General features: G+C 35.0%; 1 protein-coding gene across 1 annotated transcript in view; it reads left to right on the top strand.

Annotated features, from left to right (window-relative positions):
• LOC120634429 (lachesin-like) overlaps nt 1-24,363 on the top strand; it is a 134,541-nt gene that overhangs the window by 100,434 nt on the left and 9,744 nt on the right. The window contains exon 2 of the mRNA XM_039904969.1: nt 12,065-12,168. Coding sequence (XP_039760903.1) covers nt 12,065-12,168 — 104 coding nt within the window. The remainder of the gene's footprint in view (nt 1-12,064; nt 12,169-24,363) is intronic.

Here is a 24,363-nt window from a genome sequence, read left to right as displayed (position 1 = left end):
ATGTAGAGCATGCTGCAAATACTTTCCTGGCTTTTAGTTTTGGAGACTCTGGTATTACTGTTGCAATACGTTTATAAATTGCGTAAGCTACGAATTTTTTTTTAATAGACATTTCAAAAATTAATGTACACGGCAAGCACTTAAAAATGAATGCACTTATCTGGCGCTAAACAATTTATGTTAAATTCAAGATTATCTTATCTTTATCTTATTGAAGTTATTATCATCCAAATCAAAATCCTGTTAACAATTAAAATAGTTTAAGGGTGAGGTGAGGTTTCACATAATTTTATGTTGTAAGAATAAATCATTGTAACTGTAGAAATCTTTCTCTAAAAGACAACTCCTTAATTTTCATTAAATATTGATATTTACGCTAATATTAAATTTATATGAAGATTCTTTAACGTTCTTAAAAAATTACAAAATCAATACCTTTCTTAAAGCGATATTGTGCTAACTGGAATTTTGGTTAAAAATCCCTCGAAGGACGCTTTTATTGCGGTCATGTTGAAAAACTTGAAAAATAAAATATTTGTACCATGTCATATGTTAGGGGTACCGAGTTCGATCCCCTAACTTTTCAAAAAAATTGAGGTACACTTGGCAGTCCCGAGATCACCCGATCGAGCCCTACACATCAGAGCGTGACGGCCTAACTTAATACCTACGGAAAAATCTGAGTAGGTACGGTGCGCAAAAAGTAGTTTTTACTATAAAAATTTTTTGAGGTAGTGGAACTATATAATAATCTACCAAGTGAGACATTTGTAGAAAAGTCGTTTATCAGCTTCAAGAAAAGATTAAAAAATTTGTAACTGTAAGCTAAATAAATTAATTATTTGTCTTTGTATATTATTCGAGTCACCGATCAAATTAATAAAAATAAATGTTATTAGTTTTAAATTCTCTTGTAAGTGAGCTTTGGAGAGAAGTCTTCAAACTTTACTTAACGTAAAAAGATCATGTGACATCAAACCCAGCTAAAGTCATACCACTTTCAGTTTCCTTAAATCACATATTCGTAAGTAAAGCAGATGTTTAAGTTTATTCGTCCCTTGTCACAGATGTTTCTTGTAATATTCTCATATACGATCAAATTCTTTTAAGAGATCCGCAGATAAAGAACATGGCGAGGGTGTTTGGATGGTTTCGGACTTTCACTTATTTGTATGCCTTACCCTTCGCGGGACGCGACGTGACTATTCGAGATACATAAACCCTGAGTGAATACAGAAAATAGAAATAAAGTAACATATTATCCTCAACAGGACGGATTGAGGAGATATAACTATTTGTTTTGTTATGACCCTTGAGTCGTTTTTAAGCTTTATTAGGAATGAAAGGACGTTGACTTTAGCCTTATTCAAGTTCTCTTAATAAACCTTAACCCACATCAAAGCATTGGAGCAGCGTGGTCGGTCAATAAACAGTGCCATGCGGTTTACATACGCGCAAAAGCACTACCTACCTTAATTTTTTCACATAACTCGTAAGAGGAGGGTTTTCATTTTACGCAAATTTCCTTCATGACAACTACCCGAAGTTATGTGTTCAGCAAAAGGACATTAAGACCATACAATGATAATGATGATAAATTAAGCATACCTTCTGCTTTGTTGATCTATTTAAGTGGATAGCATTATCAACTACGAGGACATTATCGATTACGAGGGCTCCATTCTTGAGCACATGTAAAGCATTGTTAGGTATTTGGTGTATCTGTTAAGAAATACTTAGCACCAGTCTGCAGGAATGTTCTTGGGTGCCTAGCTATGGTACACTTATGTGACACATTGAAAACTAATTAAATTTCAATTCTTTTTTCATATAATAAAACAAAGTCGCACCTGCTGTTTGTACGCTTAGGTCTTTTAAACTTCGAAACGGACATTAATGCAGTTTGTAGCAATAAAAAGATAAATTCAAGAGTAAGGTTTATATTCTATATACATGGTATAAAAGAAGAGACCAGCCAATGATATGTCATATGATATGATAATGTGATGTCGTATCCACCATATTTTAACATTTCAAACACTAACTAAACATTACGAGATAAATCAGTAGCTATTTCTATCTTCTACATATAATAAAACAATTAGGGTAATAACGGAGCTATTTTAAACGATACAGTATTATTCCTTTCCATTTAAAACATTTGACACGTTGTGCATTTTATGTAGACCAAATAATTTTATGGAACATCTTAGAGAATACCGGGGTGGGTCGCTAGTAAAATATTTAAGCTGAATATTTAAGCTTCAGTAATAATTGCTTTACCTGCCATTGAACTGCCAACCGTAACTTCATTATGTTTGCACCATCATACAGGTTACGTAAAAACTCTGTACCAAGTTAATATTTTTTTGTAAGTAAAGAAGAAACTATGATTGATTTGTAGATGCTTAATTAAGAAGAAAAACGAATAGAAATCTAACGAGTCGTTCGCACGAGTTCTATACCAAGCATATTTAATAACTTTTAGATTCATTTTCAGTTAACGTTTTTATTGAACCTTCGCCTGCGTGAAATTAGCTTTTAATAATTATATTTTAATGTCGGAATCTTAGAATTTTCCCCATTAAAATGTAACCTATGGTTAATTAAATCTTAATTTTATTAGTTTATTCACAATCTTAGACAAATTTGAAGTGATAATATTTATCATCATAAGCCTTTTAACGTCCCACTACTGTGTACAGAGCTCATTTCACATACCAGAGAGTATTTCGGAACATATACCCATCACACTGCCCAAAGCGTGTCCTTGAGCTTTAACGTAATATGTCGGTGATAAAAATCGAGACTGACGGCTTTATGTCTTATTCTAAGTACGGAGATGGATGCCGCCAGGTTTTTGATTCCGGGCGGTATTTTATAAGAGAAAAGTCTAAATTATAACAAATCTTTGCCTGGCCCGGGAATCGAACCCAGGCCCTCGTGGGTTCGATTCCCAGGTCTGGCCTGCTATTGAATATCCTAACCAGTGGACCAACGAGATACTTAAATCATAATATTCATAATTTTCAAACCATTACCGGCCCACTACAAGGCACGGTTCTCCTCTCAGAACTATTCAGGCCGTATTAGTCTACCAAGTCGCCAAGTGCGGATTGGCAGACTTAACACGCCTTTGAGAACATACTGGAGAACTCTCAGGCATGCATGTTTTCTCACGATGGTTTTCATTCATCATTAAAAAAACGTATTAAATTCCGATAAATTAAAGTATTTACGTGCCGCGAAACGGAATAGGTGCCGAAAGGAAGGCCGAAGCCACCAGTTATAGTAGCAGAACTTTATACTACTATCATACGGCTCCTTGCATGCCCTGTGAAGTGTTGCTCTGTTTATAGGCGATGGTTTTTCCACTTACAATCAGGTGGACCATCTGCCTTGGTCCGTCAATTATTACTATAAAAAAAACACGAACCACTATTTTTTATAATATCAGTAAGATTTAAATCAATACTGAAAAGAGTTTTTATATATGTAAAAATTTTCATTACTTCGCAAACATTTTGAATGCAATATCAGACTAGTTTTATTACAAAGTTTAGTTGTCATCTGTCTTTTCTTCCTACTTTTCTCACACGAAATAAACGTGTAGAGCTTGTAAAGGAATATCGCTCGTAGAGGGTCATGTCATGGTCAGTTAGGCGGAAGCTCGGAAACAGATGTTGACAGTCGTAGCCGCCGTCCTATCACAGTTCTGTCAAGGCCGCTTTTAGACGCCCTTTCGATATCCGATGGAATTCGAAAGAAATACTCTGTTAAAGAATATACATTGAACAGCTGCCGACGATGAAAAAATAATAGACGCGTGGTTTGCATATTATAAACTATTGTAACTAAGAATACCTACTAGTCATTTTAAATACCTACTAGTTTTTGCTCGCGGCTTCGCTCGCGTTCATATAGATTTAGTCAATTGATTCAGGGTTATTTTCCAAACCATGGGGAAAACTATTTTATTCTGGATAAAAGGTACCATACATCCTTGCAACTTACAAGGTGTATGCAACGTTTTATGTTAATTCGTCGTATAAAACTGAAAATGAAAAAAATACTTTAGAAAACAATAACATGCGTTAACATCGACAAAATGAACCTACGGAATCTACATTTATATGGATATAACAATGGAAACCTACTCTTTGTCTAAAATTGGTTAAAAGGTCCACCTTAAAAACTAAGTAGCGATATTACAAATAACGTATGAAACTGCATGTATTACCTACTTATAGGTGCGGTGCATTTGGACATTTTCCAATGGTCGTTTTAATAAACGGAAAACTGGAAAGGTTGAGTAATAAAATCCATAATCCTAATTGATTAGTCGGTAGACTGTAAAAGATTAGTAACTGTAAAGTCAAGCGGATATTGCTATCAAATCTTTACTAATATTATAAATGCGTAAGTTATAATGAATGGTCGTTTGTTAGGTACTCAATTAAGCCCGAACGGCCAAACGGATCTGGTTGATTATCTTAGATTGTTTTGTTTTTCACAGAGCAACGGATCGACATGATTTTTGAGTAGTATCTAGTAGTTCTGGGGTAACATACCAAATTGTCCCACCCACATGTTGGATTCTGACCCCTGAAGTACCACTAACAAAAAAACAAAAAACCAAAATTTAAACACACCAAAATTTCCTGACGAACGAAGTGTCCGTCAACCTCTGCTGATATCATGTACTTTAAGTCTTAAACTATAGACGTTGCTCTTCGTTTATTTTAATTCAATTTACGGTTTGTCAAGCGAGCTATATATAGCAATATATCTGCTACAGAAATACCAATGGTATCGATATCGGTATATACGGAGAATTTTCGCTAGATGGCAGCACTGTCACATTGAACATTTTAAGTGTAAATGGGAAATAAGACACTGCTAAGATTGTTGAGCATTTCTTCTTAGGCCAGGACGCGTTTGGTATAATCATAACCTCGGTTTTAAGTTTACCAATAGACTTATCACCATGATCAAATAATTAAGAAGCCGCTAAAATACTTAATAAAAAGCATCAAAAGAAAAGCCAGATAGTAATCGTATATTTACATATACGGATATACTATAGAAAACATGTACCAATTAATAGACTCACGTGTATAAGTATATATATATTAAATTAAATACACATGTAAAATTTCTTTAGCAGAAATTAATAATTATGAAAGTGGTCACACGCCGGTTACAATGTTACGGCACGACGGCCGACAATCGAGAAGAGTTAAAACGTTTTCGCTGTACCTTCGTTGACGGTAGAATACGGGCGCAAACACTTCAGATGTTTTGTAAACTAAGGTGTGTTCAATGGGCATCCAATTTTTCAGGAAGACCGTTTTTATATTCCGATTATAACAGCGGTTTGGTCTAGTTCCGATGGGAAACTACTACACTGATATAACATATTGAAATAGTCGGTTTTTTTTTTATTACATTTATGTAAGTATATAGAAGCGGTCATAGCCCAGTGGGTTAGAGCTCGACTTCACCGTGTTCAAATCCCAGCACGCACCTCTAACTTTCTAAGTTATGTGCGTTTTAAGTAATTAAAATATCACTTGCTTCAACGGTGAAGGAAAACATCGTGAGGAAACCTGCATACCTAAGAGTTCTACATAATGTTCTCAAGGGTGAGTGGAGTCCACCGCAAGGGAACCACGCTGGCCCGGCCTTCTGTAGGAGATGTTCTAGGAGGAGACCCGTGCCAAATAGTGGGCCGGTAATGGGTTGATATGATCCGGATGATGATGTAAGTATAAACTATGTAGCAGCTAAACCCCCGACGAAAAAACGACGGGGTGTTATAAGTTCAACGTGTGTGTGTGTATGTCTGTCTTTGGCATCATATTTCCGGAAAAAACGGGAATGGCGTTGCGATCAAATTAAGGTACGTTATGAAGATCTCTCTGGCTTAGTGAAGAGCTTTGTGGTCTTATGAGTCCCCTCGATCCCCAGCAAGGGCAAATTAATGATTTCTAAATTTTCTCTGGTCCAGGTAGTAGGTATTCTTCAAGGCCAAGCACTTCAGCGTTTCGGTAGGGTGACACGTTAAAACCGATTCGGGTAAGGGTGTTAAATAACCGCCAGGTTAGTCCGCTGCCATCTTAGACTGCACTGTGCCCTTCCATCAGGTGAAATAGCAGTCATGGCCCAAGTATTCCTTCGTATTGCCTTTGATTGCCTGTTTACCTACACTTAAAGCTAATATTGAATAACCCTATTATGATTATTCAAACGAATAATCCGCGGTCTGATTGCAACGCAAGCCCACCGCATGTGAAAAAAACATATTTGTCATCGTCACACGAATTATAACGAGGCGTGTATCCACAATCAATTTGGTGGCTGGGGAGATGTCAATTTGCGGCCTGTTTGTCCCGCACCGGCTCCCGTGATGACTTCCGAGTGACTGCCTCTGATTTGCATAAGGGCCAGCTTTAATATGAGATTGTACTAAGCAACCCGAGCATCCAGCACGGGTCGTGGATCCCTCAATATTAAATTCAAATTAGTAGTTCTATGTTTTACAACAATCCGTAAAGTGAACTTTGTAAATGTAATAAAATGTGAGCTCTGCCGACGTGGACTATTCGCATATATCTAAAATTCCAATTTTTGCTGATTCTAACAATTAAACTTTCACATTTATAATATTATTCAATAAAGTGTCGAGGTATCCTGCTTAAAATTACATACAAATCTGTCAAATCATTTTTGGATGAAGGTGTAATAACAGAACTGCGCTTTATATCTGGTTCAAATTTCGAACTAACCTCTAACTTCTCGTAGTTATATGTGTTTGAAAGAACTAATTATAACTTTGCTTAACGGTGAAAGAAAATACTGTAAGTAAACCTTCATTTCTGAGAGTTGTACATAATGTTCTTAAAGGCGTGTGGCCTAAGCCCTTGTCATTCTGAGAAGAAATCGATGCCCTGTAGAGATCCGTTTATGGGTGGATGATGGTGAAAAAATATTTCTGATATTTAATTATTCATTATCATCATACTCAGTCATATTTTATGATGAACTGACAGTTTTTTCATCTTCGCTTAATCGCTTATCTCAAAATTACTGAACAAACTTTATTCAAGTATTCTTGCTTTCAAACCACCTACTCAATTGTTTTATTGTTTGACCATACGGTAATTAAGATAACAAAGTGTATGCACACTTTAAGACGACATGATGATAGACGATTAAAATTACCACTATATAAAAGTATTTACCAACAGTTAAATGAAAATTATTTTAATACCTATCACCGAAATCCTGGTATATAACGAGGTTTCTTTTCATTTCCTTTAAATTTTATTAAACCTGAGGATACATTTTTTAGCTATCGTCTAATAATTGCAATAAGATTGCCATAAGATCACTACTCTATTGTACTATATTGGAATTACATTTATAGATACGTGCTTGAAGTGAGCGGCACCATCTTGGCCTCTGTTACAACGGGATTACCTCCCTTCGCACCGCTGTCTGCGGTTTCTTAATTAACCCCATAAATACCCCTGTATGCGCTGACGTGCGGTGTGTAAGATTATTGCCAACGTTACCCTGTTTAATTTTAATGCAAGGTATTATTGAAACAAACAGAATTTCTTGTCTCCTCGCGCTCATTAACTTAAATGTACGCTCGTATAAGAGTCATTGTTAGGATTATTAAGGAGATACAGCAATATCTTTATTTTACATCACGTTATAAAAGGTTTACTACAGACATCGCCGTGGTGGGCAGCAGTGTGGTGGGTTTACGAGTATACTCTAGAACCCCCTTAACACCGATCATGAAAAATAAAAATGCTAACATGATTTTTTAATAAACTCTATCACAAAGCGAAATCGAAAATTCTTCATTTTATTTCTCAATTACGCCCCAATTTTTATGAACACATATCTATACTATATATCTAAGTATTTTTTAACCCTAAGCTCCCGCGGGAACGGATTTAAAAATACAAGTGAATGCGAAACGAGGCCGAGTACAACTAGGCTAGGAAGTCATAGAACACTGAGAGTTAAATATTCCGGTGTTTTTCGAAAACAGTATCAATTTATTAAGAAATTCTCGAGCGTTATTCGAATTCAACTGTGTGCAAGCGTAGCAGATACCTGACTGAAGATGAAAGCCTCGTAGCGTTTGCTCACCTGATCGTATTAGCTAAGCACTGTGCTTCATTTTCTACCCCGCTGCCCTCATTCAACTGATGTTAATCGCGCATTGCCAACCGTAACGCACCCTCTTAACCGCATGCTTGAAGGAATTAATGTGTTGATTACGTCTTATCGTACATAGTTTGCCAAAAACATTTAAAAGCGCTGTAAAATCTTATTTTAATATTAACTTGCTCAATAAAGACTATTTTTTACGTGTTCCATATTTTTTAAAAGTTCCGTTATAGTTTTTGGTATTAAAAAATATTTTGTATACGTATTACAAGTATTTTTTTTTATTTGTAGAATCTTGTTTATGTGTTTATGTATAATTCAAATGTTGTTATTATTATTAGTATGTAAGTTCGATATTACTTAAAGTTATTACGAGCTATCCATTTACCTTTCCCACGACTCGCTTATATGAAAAATGTGCTGTCGGTAAGGAAATTGTATATTTATCAAACATTGCGAAGATACCATAGCAAAACGGTTCCCTTTCTACCCACCTGTTCAAAGAGAATTGATAGATGCCCAATTCCTATTATAAAAAGTAGTTTTGCACGTAAGCACTATAATTTCCTTGCACCCTGCCTATACAACCTTTTAAAAAAAGGTAACTTAAAAGACATGCCCAATAGAGAAATTAAGACATACATTAAATCTTGGCTAAAAGATTACGATTATGAGGGTGCAGAGAAAATATTTTATAAGAATATCTAATTTAAATAAAACAAATTACAAATTAAACACAAACACACACGCACACACACGCATATAAACACGCACACACACACGCATACAAACACGCGCACACCCACAAACAAATCAAATGTACCTACCTAAGCACCCGCCTCAAAAATTTACATAATTCATTTATTTATTTCTTTTCTTTCCCTTATATAATTTTCCCCGTAAAATTGTCAAACGTTTGTTAATAAGACCATAGATATAGGGAAGACACTGTCTCCTGTAACACAGTTTTAACTACCGCAGGAGACAGGGCTTCACACTCATGAAATGTATACGTTTATTTTGATAAAATAAAGATATTATTATTATTATTATTATTGTTATTATTTTACACCACTTGTTTATAATCGGTAATGTTCTCCTAATCCTAAGTTTGCATGGCAAATATCGCTACTAATCGAGAGAGAAAGAACACCTTTTATATTGTACTTCTATATATTTTTTTTCTTATTAATAAAGTCTATGTTTTTTTCTTACTAATAAAGTCTAATATATGTATATCAAGCAGAAATTTTTTACGAGTTAGTCAATTAATTATCGGTTGATATTTTGAAATTGAAATAGAGTGTAAGTGTAAGACATTGATTTAATATGTAACGCGTAAGTAGCGTGTAAAAGATAAATTAAGAGTCGTACTTACTTAGAATGTCTTACAAGCCAGATTTATAAGCTACATTTTTCCACTTTAAATATGACATGATTATGCAATATGCATATACAATATTTTCTAGAATTCAAGTAAGTGATTTATTCAATCTCATCGCAAACACGCAGGCTTAGAGAAATGCGTGCTACAGCGGACGCCCGAGTCGTTGGCCGTGCCTTTTGTAATATGTAATTGTGTGTCCAACGCCTTGCACGGACTATCACTTGAATGGGATACGGCAGTTTATTAAGTCATATTGCTCTTCTAGTTTTCATCGCGTTATTACGGCGCTATATCGGAACATAGATACATATCTAGGTGCAAACGTAGTGTAGTTGACTTTTTTATTAGGTTCCGTTAACCGTTCTAACCGTAATCTTTATTGTCATGGATAAGATATTTCTATTAAGGTATGAACGTAATGTAAGACGAAAGAGGAGCTTTTCCCGACGTCTGACGTAAAATGAAGATGACAGGAATCGTATCTCGCAGACTGCTTACATTCATGTTCAATCACATCTCTCTGGCATGACACTAATTCCTTGTTATAGGTTTCTGATGACTTTGTAGTAAAAGATGAAACAGAAAATAAATATCATATGACGAACTTTTTTCTAGGCCTACATTGCTCAAGTCTGGGTCTGAAACTTTAGGGTAGCTCGCCATTTTCCTTTTATCATGCAATATGTGGTTATGATTTACGTAATAGTAAATAAGTGTCAGTGTGGACAACTACGAGCTAAACCCTTCTCACTGTTAGAGGAGACCCTAGACCCTAGACTGTAGTGGGCCGGTAATGGGTTAGTATGATTAAATAAGTGAAGTTTTGAAATAATTAAATATTGATAGTATAATAGTTTTTACCGGATTAACGAACGGGCTAGCTTTAATTAGGTTAATTGGATTGTAGAGTTCTTCAAAATAATACATACGCAGATATGTTAGTTTGAATGAGACTAATATGTAGACAATTTGTAACTATTGTTGCTGGTGGGACATTCCCTGGCGCAGTTGTGAGCACAATGGTCTTATAAGACGGAGATCCCGGGTTTAGATTCTCGGCAGGGCAATTTGGAAATTTATAATTTCTGAATTTTCTCTAGTCTGGTCTGGTGGAAGTATTCGGCCGTGCTAGTTTCCAACCTTCCGATAAAGTGGTGCCACCAAACAATTTAGCGTACCGGTACGATGATGCGTAGATTCTCAATTGGTCTTAAAGGTTGTTACTAGTACCATACGCCTAACAGGTTAGCCTGTTACCATTTTAGAGTGTATCACCGCTTACTAGAATAAATGCGGCAAATTATATTAAACTATATCTATACTACACTTATTACAAAATTAATAATATTATAATATAATAAATATTAGTAGTCACTAATAGTGATAATAATTAAACTATATCTTACAGCACAAATTAATAACATGACAAAATTAATATATAACAAAACACATGACTGTCCGCAGTATGTAGGTAGTATGAAAATGAATTGGCAAGCGATTCTGCTGGGATCTAATAAGTGGCAGGCGTGTTTAAGGCTGTTTTTGGATATTTGCCATACGAGGTGCTTGATAAAAGTCGAAATATGACACAATATATTATATAATTATTATTTGGCACTTCCATCTGTTCTTTAAATCGGAAACCCACTATTGACCAACTGGCAGCAGGTTTTACGTACCATAATCTGGTAACTTAGAAGAATATACTTAGAGTATCAGTTTTGATCAAAGAAACCCTACATATATCTCTTGCCGCGCCGTCTCGCAATATCATATAAGTCTATGATACACGTCGCGAGTCGCGACTTGCTTTCAGCCCTCTCCGTTCAAAGAATGACAAATGTTTATCCAGTCAACCACTCGACAAGTCACCCACGAAATTTATTGCTACACCCCTTATATGACGTTGCGTATACAAGCCAACCATAAAGTCATTACTGCAAATGGTAACGTGCGAATTTGCAAAAATAACGAAGAGAGCCAATTTGGCAAGTCGAAGACAAACGTGTTTAAAATGGGTAGAGTAGAACAGCAGCCATCTATCTCGCAACTTGATAAACGACGACATTATTCCTTATCGCCCACTCAATTTGTTTAAAAGCATTCTGCTTTGATAATTTGAAAATTACAAATCGTATCTTTTGACACAAAAATGTCCTAATAACTGCGATGTCTTACCAGTTTGATAAGCCTAAGGGAAGGACTGATTGAAGTCATTTATTTGAATGTAATGTTTTGAGGGGCTTCAAGTCTCATCATTAATAATTATTATATGAATTCAAATGTCTTTCAGAACGAAAAGAGCTACTTTTTATCAATTTTATGCATATATTTATAAATATAGTTTTTGACAATGTCGCTCATATCTTCGTCAAACCAGAACTTATTTTAAACGCGTAGTTAGTTGAAAATATGAATATTTTAACGAATAGTTTATGTTTTTTTTTAATATTCTATTATTTAATGAACATTTTTCTTTTTTTTCAGTGGTAGAAGAGCCAGAATTCACCGATGTGATACAAAATGTGACGGTACCAGCAGGCCGCAGCGTTCGACTGGCATGCTCCGTAAAAAATCTTGGTTCCTTCAAGGTACGACTCAAAATATGAATACGTTAAATACACAACAAATTATTTATAAGCTGTAGTAGGGATATATATAATTGGTAGCTGATCAATCAGCTTAGTCCAAGCTACCTATTTAATTTCGTGCAGATAACTTAGTATACGCTTCCGTACATTGTACTATTCACTGGGTTGGCTGGGCAGTCAAAGGAAACTCCTTCGTGAATAAATTCTTCTTTCTTTAATTTCAAATTCACAATTTCTTCTAGGGCTTCTTCCTGTTTTTTGTTCAGAGTTGTTTCTGTTAGCTCGCTTGACCCTAAGTGTACCGGTATTTATTTAAAACAATTCGTGCGCTCTGATTGTCGACTTACACTTATTTAGGCGATATTTTTCCAGCGAGCGCGTTATTGCTTTATTCTGTAACTACGGGATAGTTACATCAGTCATACAATCATCGTATTACTCATCTTATATAAATAAAATTCGGCACCTATAAGGTGCCGAAATTTTTATAATAATAAACTTAAGTATGTACCTACTCTTAAACTTAGTCTCACAACTATTCCCTATGTGGAAACTTATAAATTCGTAAGGTTTATTAATTCGAACTATTAACAACTTACGCCTAAATACGTTCTTCGTCGTACCGCACACTTACAAATAAAGTTGAGGGGAAAACATTCACAAAATTTTCTTAAGCATAAAAATAAATTTGTTATGTTTACAACTTGAATAAATAAATACTAAGTCATGTTCAACACTTAACCCAGTGTCAGACAAAAGTATACAAAATCACAAGACGCGAGCAAAGCACTTAGGTAGCAGACGCCACAAGGAGTCAGGAAGGCGACAATACGCGTCGAGCAGCGAAAGGAAACATAAAATAAGAAGCATTTTATCATTTGATTTAGAACGCGCCGTCGTAATAAAGTGTCCATATAAATGGAGGGAAATATGATTTACAGCCAGTACGCCGATTTTACACCTCGCGCTTCTAACTGGGAAAATTTTAAAAACTAATATATTTTATCGAGTATTTTTATAAACCTTTTTGCTATTAGCATCAAACATTTTATTATATACATAGAATATAATTTTAATAATATAAAAACTATAACGAGAAAGATTAGTCAAAGTAGATTATTAATGTAATGGAGATCTAAATGCACATTTGCATCTCGCACTTTACACATGTACGAGAAACTTTAATTCCAACTAATTTTACCAATAAACTGTTTCTAATATTGGATTTCAAGTTTGTTATTTTGTAATATTGCGATTTTGGGACTTTCCTGAAGGCCGATTGTTACAAAATCGGTAATCGCCGATATAAAATAAATATTGATAACATTTTAATTGTAAAACAGAGATAGTCGACTATCGAATGTTTTTTTCCTCATTTTCAGTATCACTTAGTTTCTTTACTAGACTAAATTTGAAGCTATATATTATGCCCTTTATAAAAAACAACCGCTTACAAATAACCTGAGACTGCGTATGAAACTACTGGTGACAGGTAGAATATTTAATACCCCAATTTCAAAAATATCTTGAAACAATAATGCTTCAAATATTGTATTAAGCAGATAAGTAAATCAAATGTAAAGCAAGTTTAATAAGTAACGACCGTACCCACTGACCGATAAACCGCAGGACGACGGAAGTCTTTAGGGCTGCCACCAACTGCTTTTTTTCCCGTTTGTTTTCATAATTTTACAACTGTTATACTAATCAGGTATGAACGCGTATGTTACATATAAATTGTAATAAATACGAGTACGTTAATATATTATATGTCTGTATCGGGTATTTATTGTATGTGTGTGTTGATCTAACTTTTAATAAAGCGGAATTATGATACATTTAATATTGACCGACAGACTGATATCACATCTTTAACATAGGAACTTCTTTGCCATTCAGAGGCATTTTTTAAACCATGCTTTCGCAACCTGAATGCTTCATATATCATGCATGGAAGTTTAGCAGACCTTACGATAACTCTTTGTATAGAAAATTTTAAGCTTCTTTAGTCTCGTTTGTTTAAAGTTACTTTGACAACCCTAAATAGGTACCCGGAAAAGCCCCCTGGAAATGACGAACCGAACCAGTTCAGTCTTCGTTGTCTATTTCTATCTCAACATGCTCGTAGTTAAACTATTCTCAATAGTATTTTTTCTTTCATATAGATTTATTTTAATTACGCAGCTTACTGGATGGTATTTAAAATGAAGATGACAGCTGAAGTTACTTTTTAGATAATCTTATTTTTACATGACTAGTTCGAGCCTAGTACTTCAATTCTTAATAAATAATATGTCCCTTTAAAATTTAGTAAGGTTCATCTTAAACCTCGAAGTTATACATACGTGTTTTAATGAGAACATAAGTGACTAATTTATATAGAAGGTTCTTTAATTTGTTTGCGTAGCCTGAAGAGACATGCAATAAAATACTGTGAGAGACAAGATAGTGTACTTGAAATAAAGGCTTAACTGAGAGAACCATCACAGTTGCCCTGTATTGACAACAAGAAGCGGATTTTCCCGAAAGCCTCGCCTCTGCCATTAGTTTTCCGCATCGGTTAAAAAGATTTGCCTTTTCGTCTGACTCTTTAGAATTATTGAAACGACAAAAAACTTCGGTCCCATTTACCTGTTATTTTGTAAGGTTTTCTACGAGCTATTTTTGTTTCTATTCGAACACGCAGTTCTTCGCGTCTTTAAAACTTCATTACTTTGAAATGGGGATGTACCAGTTCGGAATACATACACACATATTATTCACATAATAAATATGTTTCTTGTCCTATTTGTTTAATACAAGGCAGTTTACAAATTAAGTAATAGAGATTATGGGGAATGGCATTACCTACTTGACTAATGAGTTAATATTCTTAACAAGAATAAATATGACAGATTTCCGACTCAAAACCTGACAAATATTAAATTTGAAAAATTTAAAAATGACGTTACTAAAGCGACTAAGAATATACGATATTACCATGTTAAATCAATGATACTTTATTTCCCTATCCCTACTTCCCTACTAATATTATAAATGTGAAAGTAAGTTGGTTTGTTACGCTTTAAAGCAAAAACTACTTAACCGATCCTCATGAAACTTTGTACACATATTCTTGGAAGTGTTAGAAGTAATATATATGATACTTTTTATCCCGACTTTAAGCTCGGTTCCTTTGGTAGAGGGGAAGTGTTTGACGATTTTACACCATAACTCCGACAAATTATAACAGATTAAAAAGAATTATTTTTGTACTACAGAGGTTATAATACCTATGTGTTTAATTTTTTCAAAAAGCAAAATCAAACGCAGACGAAGTCGCGGGCAATACTAGTATAGAAATAAAGCTAGAAGAATACATAAAACAAACGACTTTCACTGATCATTTACAGAAACAGTCCCAGGAATAGAAGGAGAAAAAGCTCAAAATACTCGTATTAAAAACATTGTGCATAACAAAATAGCAAGTAGTACATTTCCTTTTACAAGAGAATGCTTCACAATATTCCGCACGTTGCTTATTCATCGGCATGAAATGTCAGATAGCCGCCACTGCACGTATGTTGGTTCGCAATAACATGCCGCGCCGAGTCGCAGCTATGTTAAACGCATACCACATATGCGCTGTTTAAATTGTAGCACAACAATATGCCGGAGCTTTGTTCAACTTGCAAAGACAACCTTAGACAAAATTTTTCATAAGACTTTCTATTCAATATCTTCAGGTGAACCGTGACTTTGATTCTAACATTAATAATGTAACTCGGTCATTTCAATAAAATACTTATTTACATATTAGGATCTCAATTTTATACATAATTTATGCATTGAGTCGTTCAAAAGTGTTAATCCTAATAATTTTTTAAGAGAATGCTGTGTCTGCACGTAGCTTACTCATCGCCATGAAATGTCAGAGAGTCTGTACTGCACGTATGTGGTTTGCAATAACATGCCGCACCGAGTCGCAGCTATGCTACATTCGGGCGCAAACGAGCGCCGCCTGTTCAATTTCTGACATATTTCCCCTTCTTTAATATAGAGCAAACAACCAGCACAAAGAGATCTACTTACTCTGTAGTAAATTGGGATATCACTGTATTATGTGCTCGTAATAGTTTTGTTTATCTATGTTTATCCATAGAGCAAAAAATATTTATGGATCGGAATCTTATGGTATTCTGGCAATTTATTGCCATTATAGACATGTAACTGTGTTTTCTTCAATCTCGGTTAACTAACATTCAAATATAGGTTGACTAGAAGCTTCTATAAAAATATATTTTTTTTTGTCATCATCGAATTTGATACTAAAGTAAAATTTTACTTTTATTCAAAAACAAAGGTCACAATGTAGTACTTACTTACTGACCGACTCATCAATTCCCAGCCCTAACTCTTAGAAAGCTAAAAATTAAGAGAGGGGCTCCTTTTAGAGACGGACTTCTTCGACTTCGACGGCTTTTTAATTCCATGAATTCCATGAATTTACCATGTGGGCGCCGGATCCAACTTGAGGTAGAGGTCAAAGCTCCGAGCAGTTCCCGTCACAGATAGAGAACAAACGGGATTTATATTCTCGCTTTAATTATGCCTTATTTCCCCATAATTATTAGCGACTTAAACTCTACTTCTTTTTTTTCAGGATATTTCCTGATAGAATAAAAATGGTAGGGTTTCCGGATATGGGTTAATAATTATCGCAGGAATATTGCGTCCTAATGGGAAATTTTGCGGGGACGAAAACAAAATGAACGTTACTTGTGAAATATAGAATGAATGGTACCAACATTATAAGACCCATACCACGAATTAATCCTGATAAACCGACATCACTACTTACATCAATTCCAAAAATAGCTTATTGGCTGAAGATCGGCGCAAAGTTAGAGGACCCTCGACACAAATCCGTAGTCGAAGAGATCTCTAAGTGGGCTTTTAGTAGAAGTAAGCTAAGCCGTCTCTCGCAAGATGTTCACTTATTTCTGTGTGCGCGATTGCATTACTTAGTGGGCCGTCGCTTTACCACACTCGCTTTTCTACAGATACACGTGTCTTTTAAGAAAATGTTATCCTGTATTGCTTTGATTTTTCTGGAAGAACAATACTAATATGAAGTAGAGTGTGCTTTTACGCAATTCTTTGTGTTTGTCTGTTATACCTAAATGGCTGGGTATGTTTTGTACTTACTAAATAACCTCAAATTTTTCAATCACTTCAGTAAGTTATTCACTTTAATTATAGACGCACGCACAATATTTGAAAATTAAATTTCTTTGTACACTGTATGAGTACACTGAGTATACTCGTAGCGTATAAAGAAAGATAAAATCTTTATTACAAAATCTGAAAGCACCTTGAAGCGGGGAACATAGATAATAGCGTAAGATGAAACTTCTTAAACGTTTCATAATTAAATCTGTCGTAATATTATTAAACACGTCTACGAATCATCTCCTCCGGCGATGGGGTCCGTCGTTACCGAGGTTCGGTGCGGTGCGGCAGAATGGCTAAAGTTCGCAACGAGTCCATTATAAATCAAACGACGCCTTCCAGGCACGTCTTGAGGGACGCAGGCCTCTCCCACGGAGCCTCACAACTTCAACTTTGCCTCTTTAATGCCTCTACAATTAAGATAAAAAGAATGAAGGGTCTAAATTCAAGGTGGTTAAAGATAACGGATTAATAGGCCTCCCTAACTTTGGCACTAAACCTTGAAGCAGGTGATCTTGGCGGATGGGTACTTTAGTTAATATGCTCTTTAAGAAATAACAGGATTAAGATGATGCCACCCTCTAAGTAATAAGGGATATATATCGGAAAAATTTGAATTAATGATAAAGTGTAGACAGCTATCTCTGGAAGTATTGGAATGGTGGCTGATCGTTTGCAGCATTGACTTGAATTTTAATATATAGCATAGCCAGGAAAATTGCATAAAACGGCAAAAATCCTCCTCTTATTCGATCGATCGATTATCGAGCCTCGAGATATCAATCTTAGGGTAGGCAGTGCTTTTGTGCATGTATGTGCACGCCTCTGAGCATAGTTTATGGGTATTAACAGTTAAGTTATAGTAAAGCGTATTAGTTTTAAAAATATAACGTTTTAATTTACTTACAATTCATTCGTTTAAGTATATAGTATTTTACTACTTAAAATTATTATTTTAATTTATTTACTATAAATAAATTCATTAATTTCGTGATAAAGTATGAAAAACATATAAAATACCTACATATATATAAAATACCAAAATTTTGCGATAAATGGAAAAATAACTAAGTGTTTATTTATAAAAACAAATGTAATAGAACAGAGTTTTTAAACGGGAATGTCAATTTGCACATAACAAACTGCGTTTGATATAACCGACAAGCATCCGCAGGCAAAGTGTCTCCGAGCTTGACTCTAACTCGTTTAGGATCCAAGCAAATGAAATTAGTTAGCCGCCATTTCAAATATCAAATTTGCATCCACCATCTTCATTAGATACTTTGCACATTTAATGTTGACTAGATTGAAATAATTTAGCTTGCCTACAACTGCTGACGAGTTAGAATTAAGTTAAAAGAACCTGGTGCCTTTAATAATAAAATTCCTATAAGAACGTATATTATCTATTATTCAGCACCTTGAAAGGGACATATAAGACGACATTTTCATTTAATTTTCTTTTTCAGCTAATCATGTTATATCGGAAGCACTCTCATCATTACCTCCAGCTTATAACCACCTATGCTGTGCACTATCGTAGGAGAAAGGGTTTAGAACAAAGACCCACCAAGCTGCTCCGCTCTGCATCAGTGGGCTTGAATGAATGCTCGGCTGAACGAAACGTTTATACGTGGTACGGGAGATGTAGGAACCTCCTTTAAGCTGAAACTTAGAATATTTAACATAGAATCCATCCATTCATTACTTGACAATTCTTGGCCCAACCCAAGAATCGAACCGAGGACCTCGTAATCCATAGATGAACATGCTAACCAATATACCAACGAGGCAATAGAATTGATCGCTGCATCCCGAGGCAATCAATATTCAAAATGTGTTTAGTATACTATTAAAAAATAAAAATAAAATAAAAAAGATCTGATTGAGTTAAGCATCTATTCCAATATTGTTATAGCTTTTAAGTCTTTCAACAGAGAGCAGTTAAATGGCTGAAATTTGAATAGTTGATGAATTAAAGTAATTTATCATCATCATCATCACGACTACTATTTACCGGCCCACTACAGGGCACGGGTCGCCCACAATGGGAAGGTTTAGGCCGTAGTGTACCACGCTACCCATTGCGGATTCGTGGATTTCACACGCTCTTGAGAACTTTATGGAGAAATCTTAGGCATGCAGGTTTCCTCGCGATGTTTTCCATCAACTACTTTAAACGCACAGAACTAAGAAAAGTTAGAGGTGGGTGCTAGGATTCGATCTCGGTCCCCCTAAAGTGAAGCCGAAGTCCTAAATACTGGACCATCACCGCTTTCCTTTTTTGAAATTCTAATATTGTTATAGCCTTTCAAGGTTCATTACTAAATATTATTTATCAACAACGTTTTACAAATAAACATACATTATGTTAAAGTGCATGTAGGTACTTATAAACTGTATAATTATCAATCACTTACACAGCAGAAGTACAATTTGTTGATTCAACAACTGCATGCAATTACGATGCTACAGTGAACAGTACTACCTACGATATACGTTGTACCCTTAGTACGGATGTTTAAAGTTAACGATATAACGGTATGCACGACTGAAATATGGAGCTAGGTGAAATATAGTCAAATTTTAGAAAATAATATTAAACGCAATAATAGAAGTTCTCACTGAAAGTATTTAATTGAAACTAAAATCAGCTTTCTATCATAAAGTGCTTTTAGTACGATACCAAACATGAACCAAAATGAACAATTAATGATCACCGAATATTTTAACTTATTTATTTCAAATGTAATTAATCACAAGTGACGGTTGTGGTTATATTCGTAAAACCACAAAGAAACACTCTTTTAGTAAACATCCTATAAAAGAGGAATAAAAAGTAAATCGTGAGACGACATTCGAAGAGCTATCTTAATATGTTGACTAATTAATTACTATTCCTTTTGGGCTTTAAGAAATCGATAATTTTACTAGAAATATGTACATGTTGTGTGCGGTTAAATACAACCCATGAAGATCGAGATTTGCAAACTATTAAGTTAACAGTTTAAGGCAACGTGCTTAGTGCAAATAATAAATATCATCATCATGATCGTTATATCAACCCAATACCGGCCTACTACAGGGCATGGGAATACTCTCACAATAAGAAGGGTTTATGTTGTAGTCCACCACGCTGGCCCAGTGCAGATAGGTGGACTCCGCACTCCTTTGAAAATATCATGTAGAACTCTCAGGCATGAAGGATTCCTTCCGATGTTTTGCCTTCACCGTAAAAGCACATAAAGGTGCGTGCTGGGATTCGACCTCAGCCTCCGAAATTCAAGCCGAAATCCTAGCAACTTTGACGACCGAGTGGCGATGTGGGTAGCGAACCTGCTTTCTGAGTCCAAGGTCGTGGGTTCAATTCCCACAACTGGAAAATGTTTGTATGATGAATATGAATGTTTTTCAGTGTCTGGGTGTTTATCTGTATATTATAAGTATTTATATGTGTATTATATTCATAAAAAAATATTCATCAGCCAACTTAGTACCCATAACACAAATTACGCTTACTTTGGGGCTAGATGGCGATATTGTCGTAGTATATTTAGTATATTTATATTTAACTAGGCTGTCACCGCTTAGTAAAAAAAGTAAATAGCTTTACGACTTCATAGAAACTTCATACTTTGTCGCTAAGCGAATCAAATCTTTTCAAGCCCTTATTATTTCTTAAATTGAGTTACATGCATTGATAATATACTTGAGTATACTGTTTGTTGTATATCTGCCTTTTGATGTGCATAGTCCGACCGCTTAAATATTTATTTAGTAGGTAATTGTAATTATTGTAATACGGTTAACGTTTTGAACAATGTGAAATGTGGTAATTTTTATTTAAATTAATTCAACACACATTTATGATTTTAAACGAAGCACGGTATTAATATAAAATAAAATAATGGATGTCAAACATAATGCAATAAATTAATGTCTACCAAAATAAGGATATCAATATGACAAGTATTTTGTGGGTAGCTATCAATGTGGTAAATACGAACAATTTTGGTGCGACTTTGTCCATCTGTGACAATATTAAGTATCCAAAAATGTTTACGACTTCAGATTTCTTATACAATATGTAAATGAAAACCGAAATATTACTTCGCAGGCTTTAAAGGTACATTATTTACTGTCTTTGAGACTCATCTATGAAACTGAGATTTTACTGAAACAACTCAGATACAGCCATGCCATGCAAAATTAATATCAAGTGACTCCTGACACTTTATTAGATACGTGTCGCGTAGCGTAGGTAGGTACTATGCCCGTGACGGTTTTTTACCTTCCTCAATAGGGTCGTTATAAATAAACACTTAGAATGTTTTTCATAATTTTTTATGGAAAAATAAATATGCTTCTTTTGATTTAATAATATCCATGTAACAGTATTTCGTAATTCGGTAACACGTTGTAGATATTGATAAGGAAGACCGGCATAAAAGTTTGGTTACTTCGGCAAATCATATAAAAATGCTTTATTTGCATTTTCTTAAATAGTTTACATTTCCTTTTAATTCACAAATCCAGTATAACTCATAACATAACACGTATAGGGTTAAAAACTTTTTGTATCCACTTCAAGAAAGCATAAAAAATCCAAGACGAAAAATAACACTTCCTAATACAAAAGTCAGTAAACATTTTTACTGCTTTAAGATGATTGTTTCTTCAACTGAAACCTTAAAACATAGATACTACTTAGTATAACATAATTATACTCTACATAACATAATTTTAGTAAATTGTAAAGAATTGTGAAGGTCCAGGTACGAGTCAGTAAATTAATAAGTGGTACCTACAATTTAAATTCTAAAATCCAATTTCAATTCAGAATTTCTCTCAAGTTTCAATATTTTATCATCGTGCAACGGAATTAACTTGGGATGGTTGTTGGTTGCGAAATATTTCCAGCCGACCCGACCGCCCGATGAAACTCCTAAGTTCAACACTTAACGCTTATCTCTTAACCGCTTGTAAAATTTTGATTTCTCCTTAAATTTATCTTAATTACTTGAACAATTAAATGGAACTTTGGAAGTTTTATAGTTGTTTCAAGTTACATATTTGACACAAATGAATTTTCCGGTTAGTCTTATAAGTTATTTAATCTTGACATTCAGTATAATAAATTTAAGAAGTTTGTACTTTCAGCCAACTAAATCAAACGTTGGTAAAATAGTTAAAATATAACATGTGTCAGTAGTTACATCATCACCTCTTCTACAGAGTTCAGACTTATCCCGATGCCTCTTGGTGGTGTTCAGTGGAGTGGGTTTCTTACCAGAGTATTCATACAGCGGAAAAATGGCATATAATTGCAAAAATCCTCCTTCTATGCGAGTTAAATATAAATGTTAGGGTAGGCAGTGCTTCTGTGTATGTATGAAGTGCACGCCACTGGTGGTGTTTGATAATGAACTTTGATATGAGTTGGAATGGTATTGAGGGGACCGCGCAGCAGCGTCCTCTGTGCTGCTACTGCCACTTAATGCGATCACCAATCCGTCTGCACAGCGAGGTGATTACTGACATACTCAATTTATACTTAGCTATGAAGTTAGAGCAATTCATGCGTAAACTTTTGTCTAAATTTTAAACTTATTGAGAGATATCTCAAAGATTTCATTCAGCAATTTGTTATAAAATTTCCTTTCAATAAATTACTAATTTAGTGCAGCGTAATGACTAAACTATAAGTTTACGTTTACTTCTAATATTAAGGCTCTCTTATTACTCTTTTGAAATATTAATAGTTTAAATATGATGATGATGAAGAATCATAACGACCCGATCTTTATGATTATGTGTTATATATAATATATATTGTGTTATATGACTTGCTGTCTCAGCGTGATTTTTTCCAGAGTGCGTAGTGTAAGCCAGAGTAGCAGTTCTGGATTAGTATTCCTATAAGCAATCTAAGCGATTGCTAAGGACACGAAGATCAATGCTATTTTAAATCCGGCATCTAAAAAGTAGGATTTCAATCAATGAAATAAATTATGCTTTGGTTTTTACTCTAATGTCCAATCCACGTATTTTTTTGTCTCTCGTACATCGTTGTAATAAATACGTCATAATTCTAATAATAAGTAATAAATCCAAATACCGATATTAATCGATACGGGCCACAGGCGTGGTTTGTGCTGATGTCATCCGGCAAAGCAGGGTAGTAATAATATGTTGTCTTAAGGTTATTCAAAATATTGATGTACCGATAAGACTGCAGCAGGTTTGTGGCGCTGAGTTGCGGCTGCTAATTTAATCAGCGCCACGCAGACGGACATACCGCGGCTATTAGATTAGACGCCGGCCACAATTACGCAGATCTGATTTACATCCGCCGGCGCGCGCCCTGCTTCCGACCACGAGTTTAATAAACACTATCGCCTCTCCCCTAAATTCTACTCTCGGTGTAAAATGTATCACAGTCTAAATTTCTGCTTACAGGTATGCTCGCGTTTTGTGTTAAGTTTAAGGAAAGCAACAGTTGCCAGTAAGTAAATAGCAAAGTGAAAGAAAGAGATAATAATGTAAAATAAAATCAAATGCTCTTCATTTGTAAATGGCTAGGCCAATTAAGTAATTGTTTGAATAGGATTTTAGGCATAGTAATAATTTTTTTTTTTTTTTTTTATTTTTATAGACGAGCGCTTGACTGCAATCACACCTGATGGTAAGCGATGATGCAGCCTAAGGTGGAGCGCGCTTGCCTAGAAGATTCCTATTCACTCGTGATTTGAAGGCACTAATGTTGCAAGAACTGGGGAAAATGGAAGCTGGAAGAGCATTCCAGATCCTAGCGGTGCGAATTAGAAACGAAGATGCGAAGCGCTTCGTACGCGTCCGCGGTATATCGAACACGTAGGGATGCAGATCCTTCCGGTGCCTCGCGGTTCGATGGTAAAAAGGCGAGGGGGGAACTAGATCAAATAGTTCTTGAGCACACTCTCCGAAATATATCCTATAGAATAC

The sequence above is a fragment of the Pararge aegeria genome, chromosome 2 (genome assembly GCF_905163445.1).
Source record: "Pararge aegeria chromosome 2, ilParAegt1.1, whole genome shotgun sequence".
In the NCBI taxonomy this organism is placed as follows: Eukaryota; Metazoa; Arthropoda; class Insecta; order Lepidoptera; family Nymphalidae; genus Pararge; species Pararge aegeria.
Note: the sequence above shows the minus strand (reverse complement) of the source record. Positions and strands in the feature narration are given on the sequence as shown.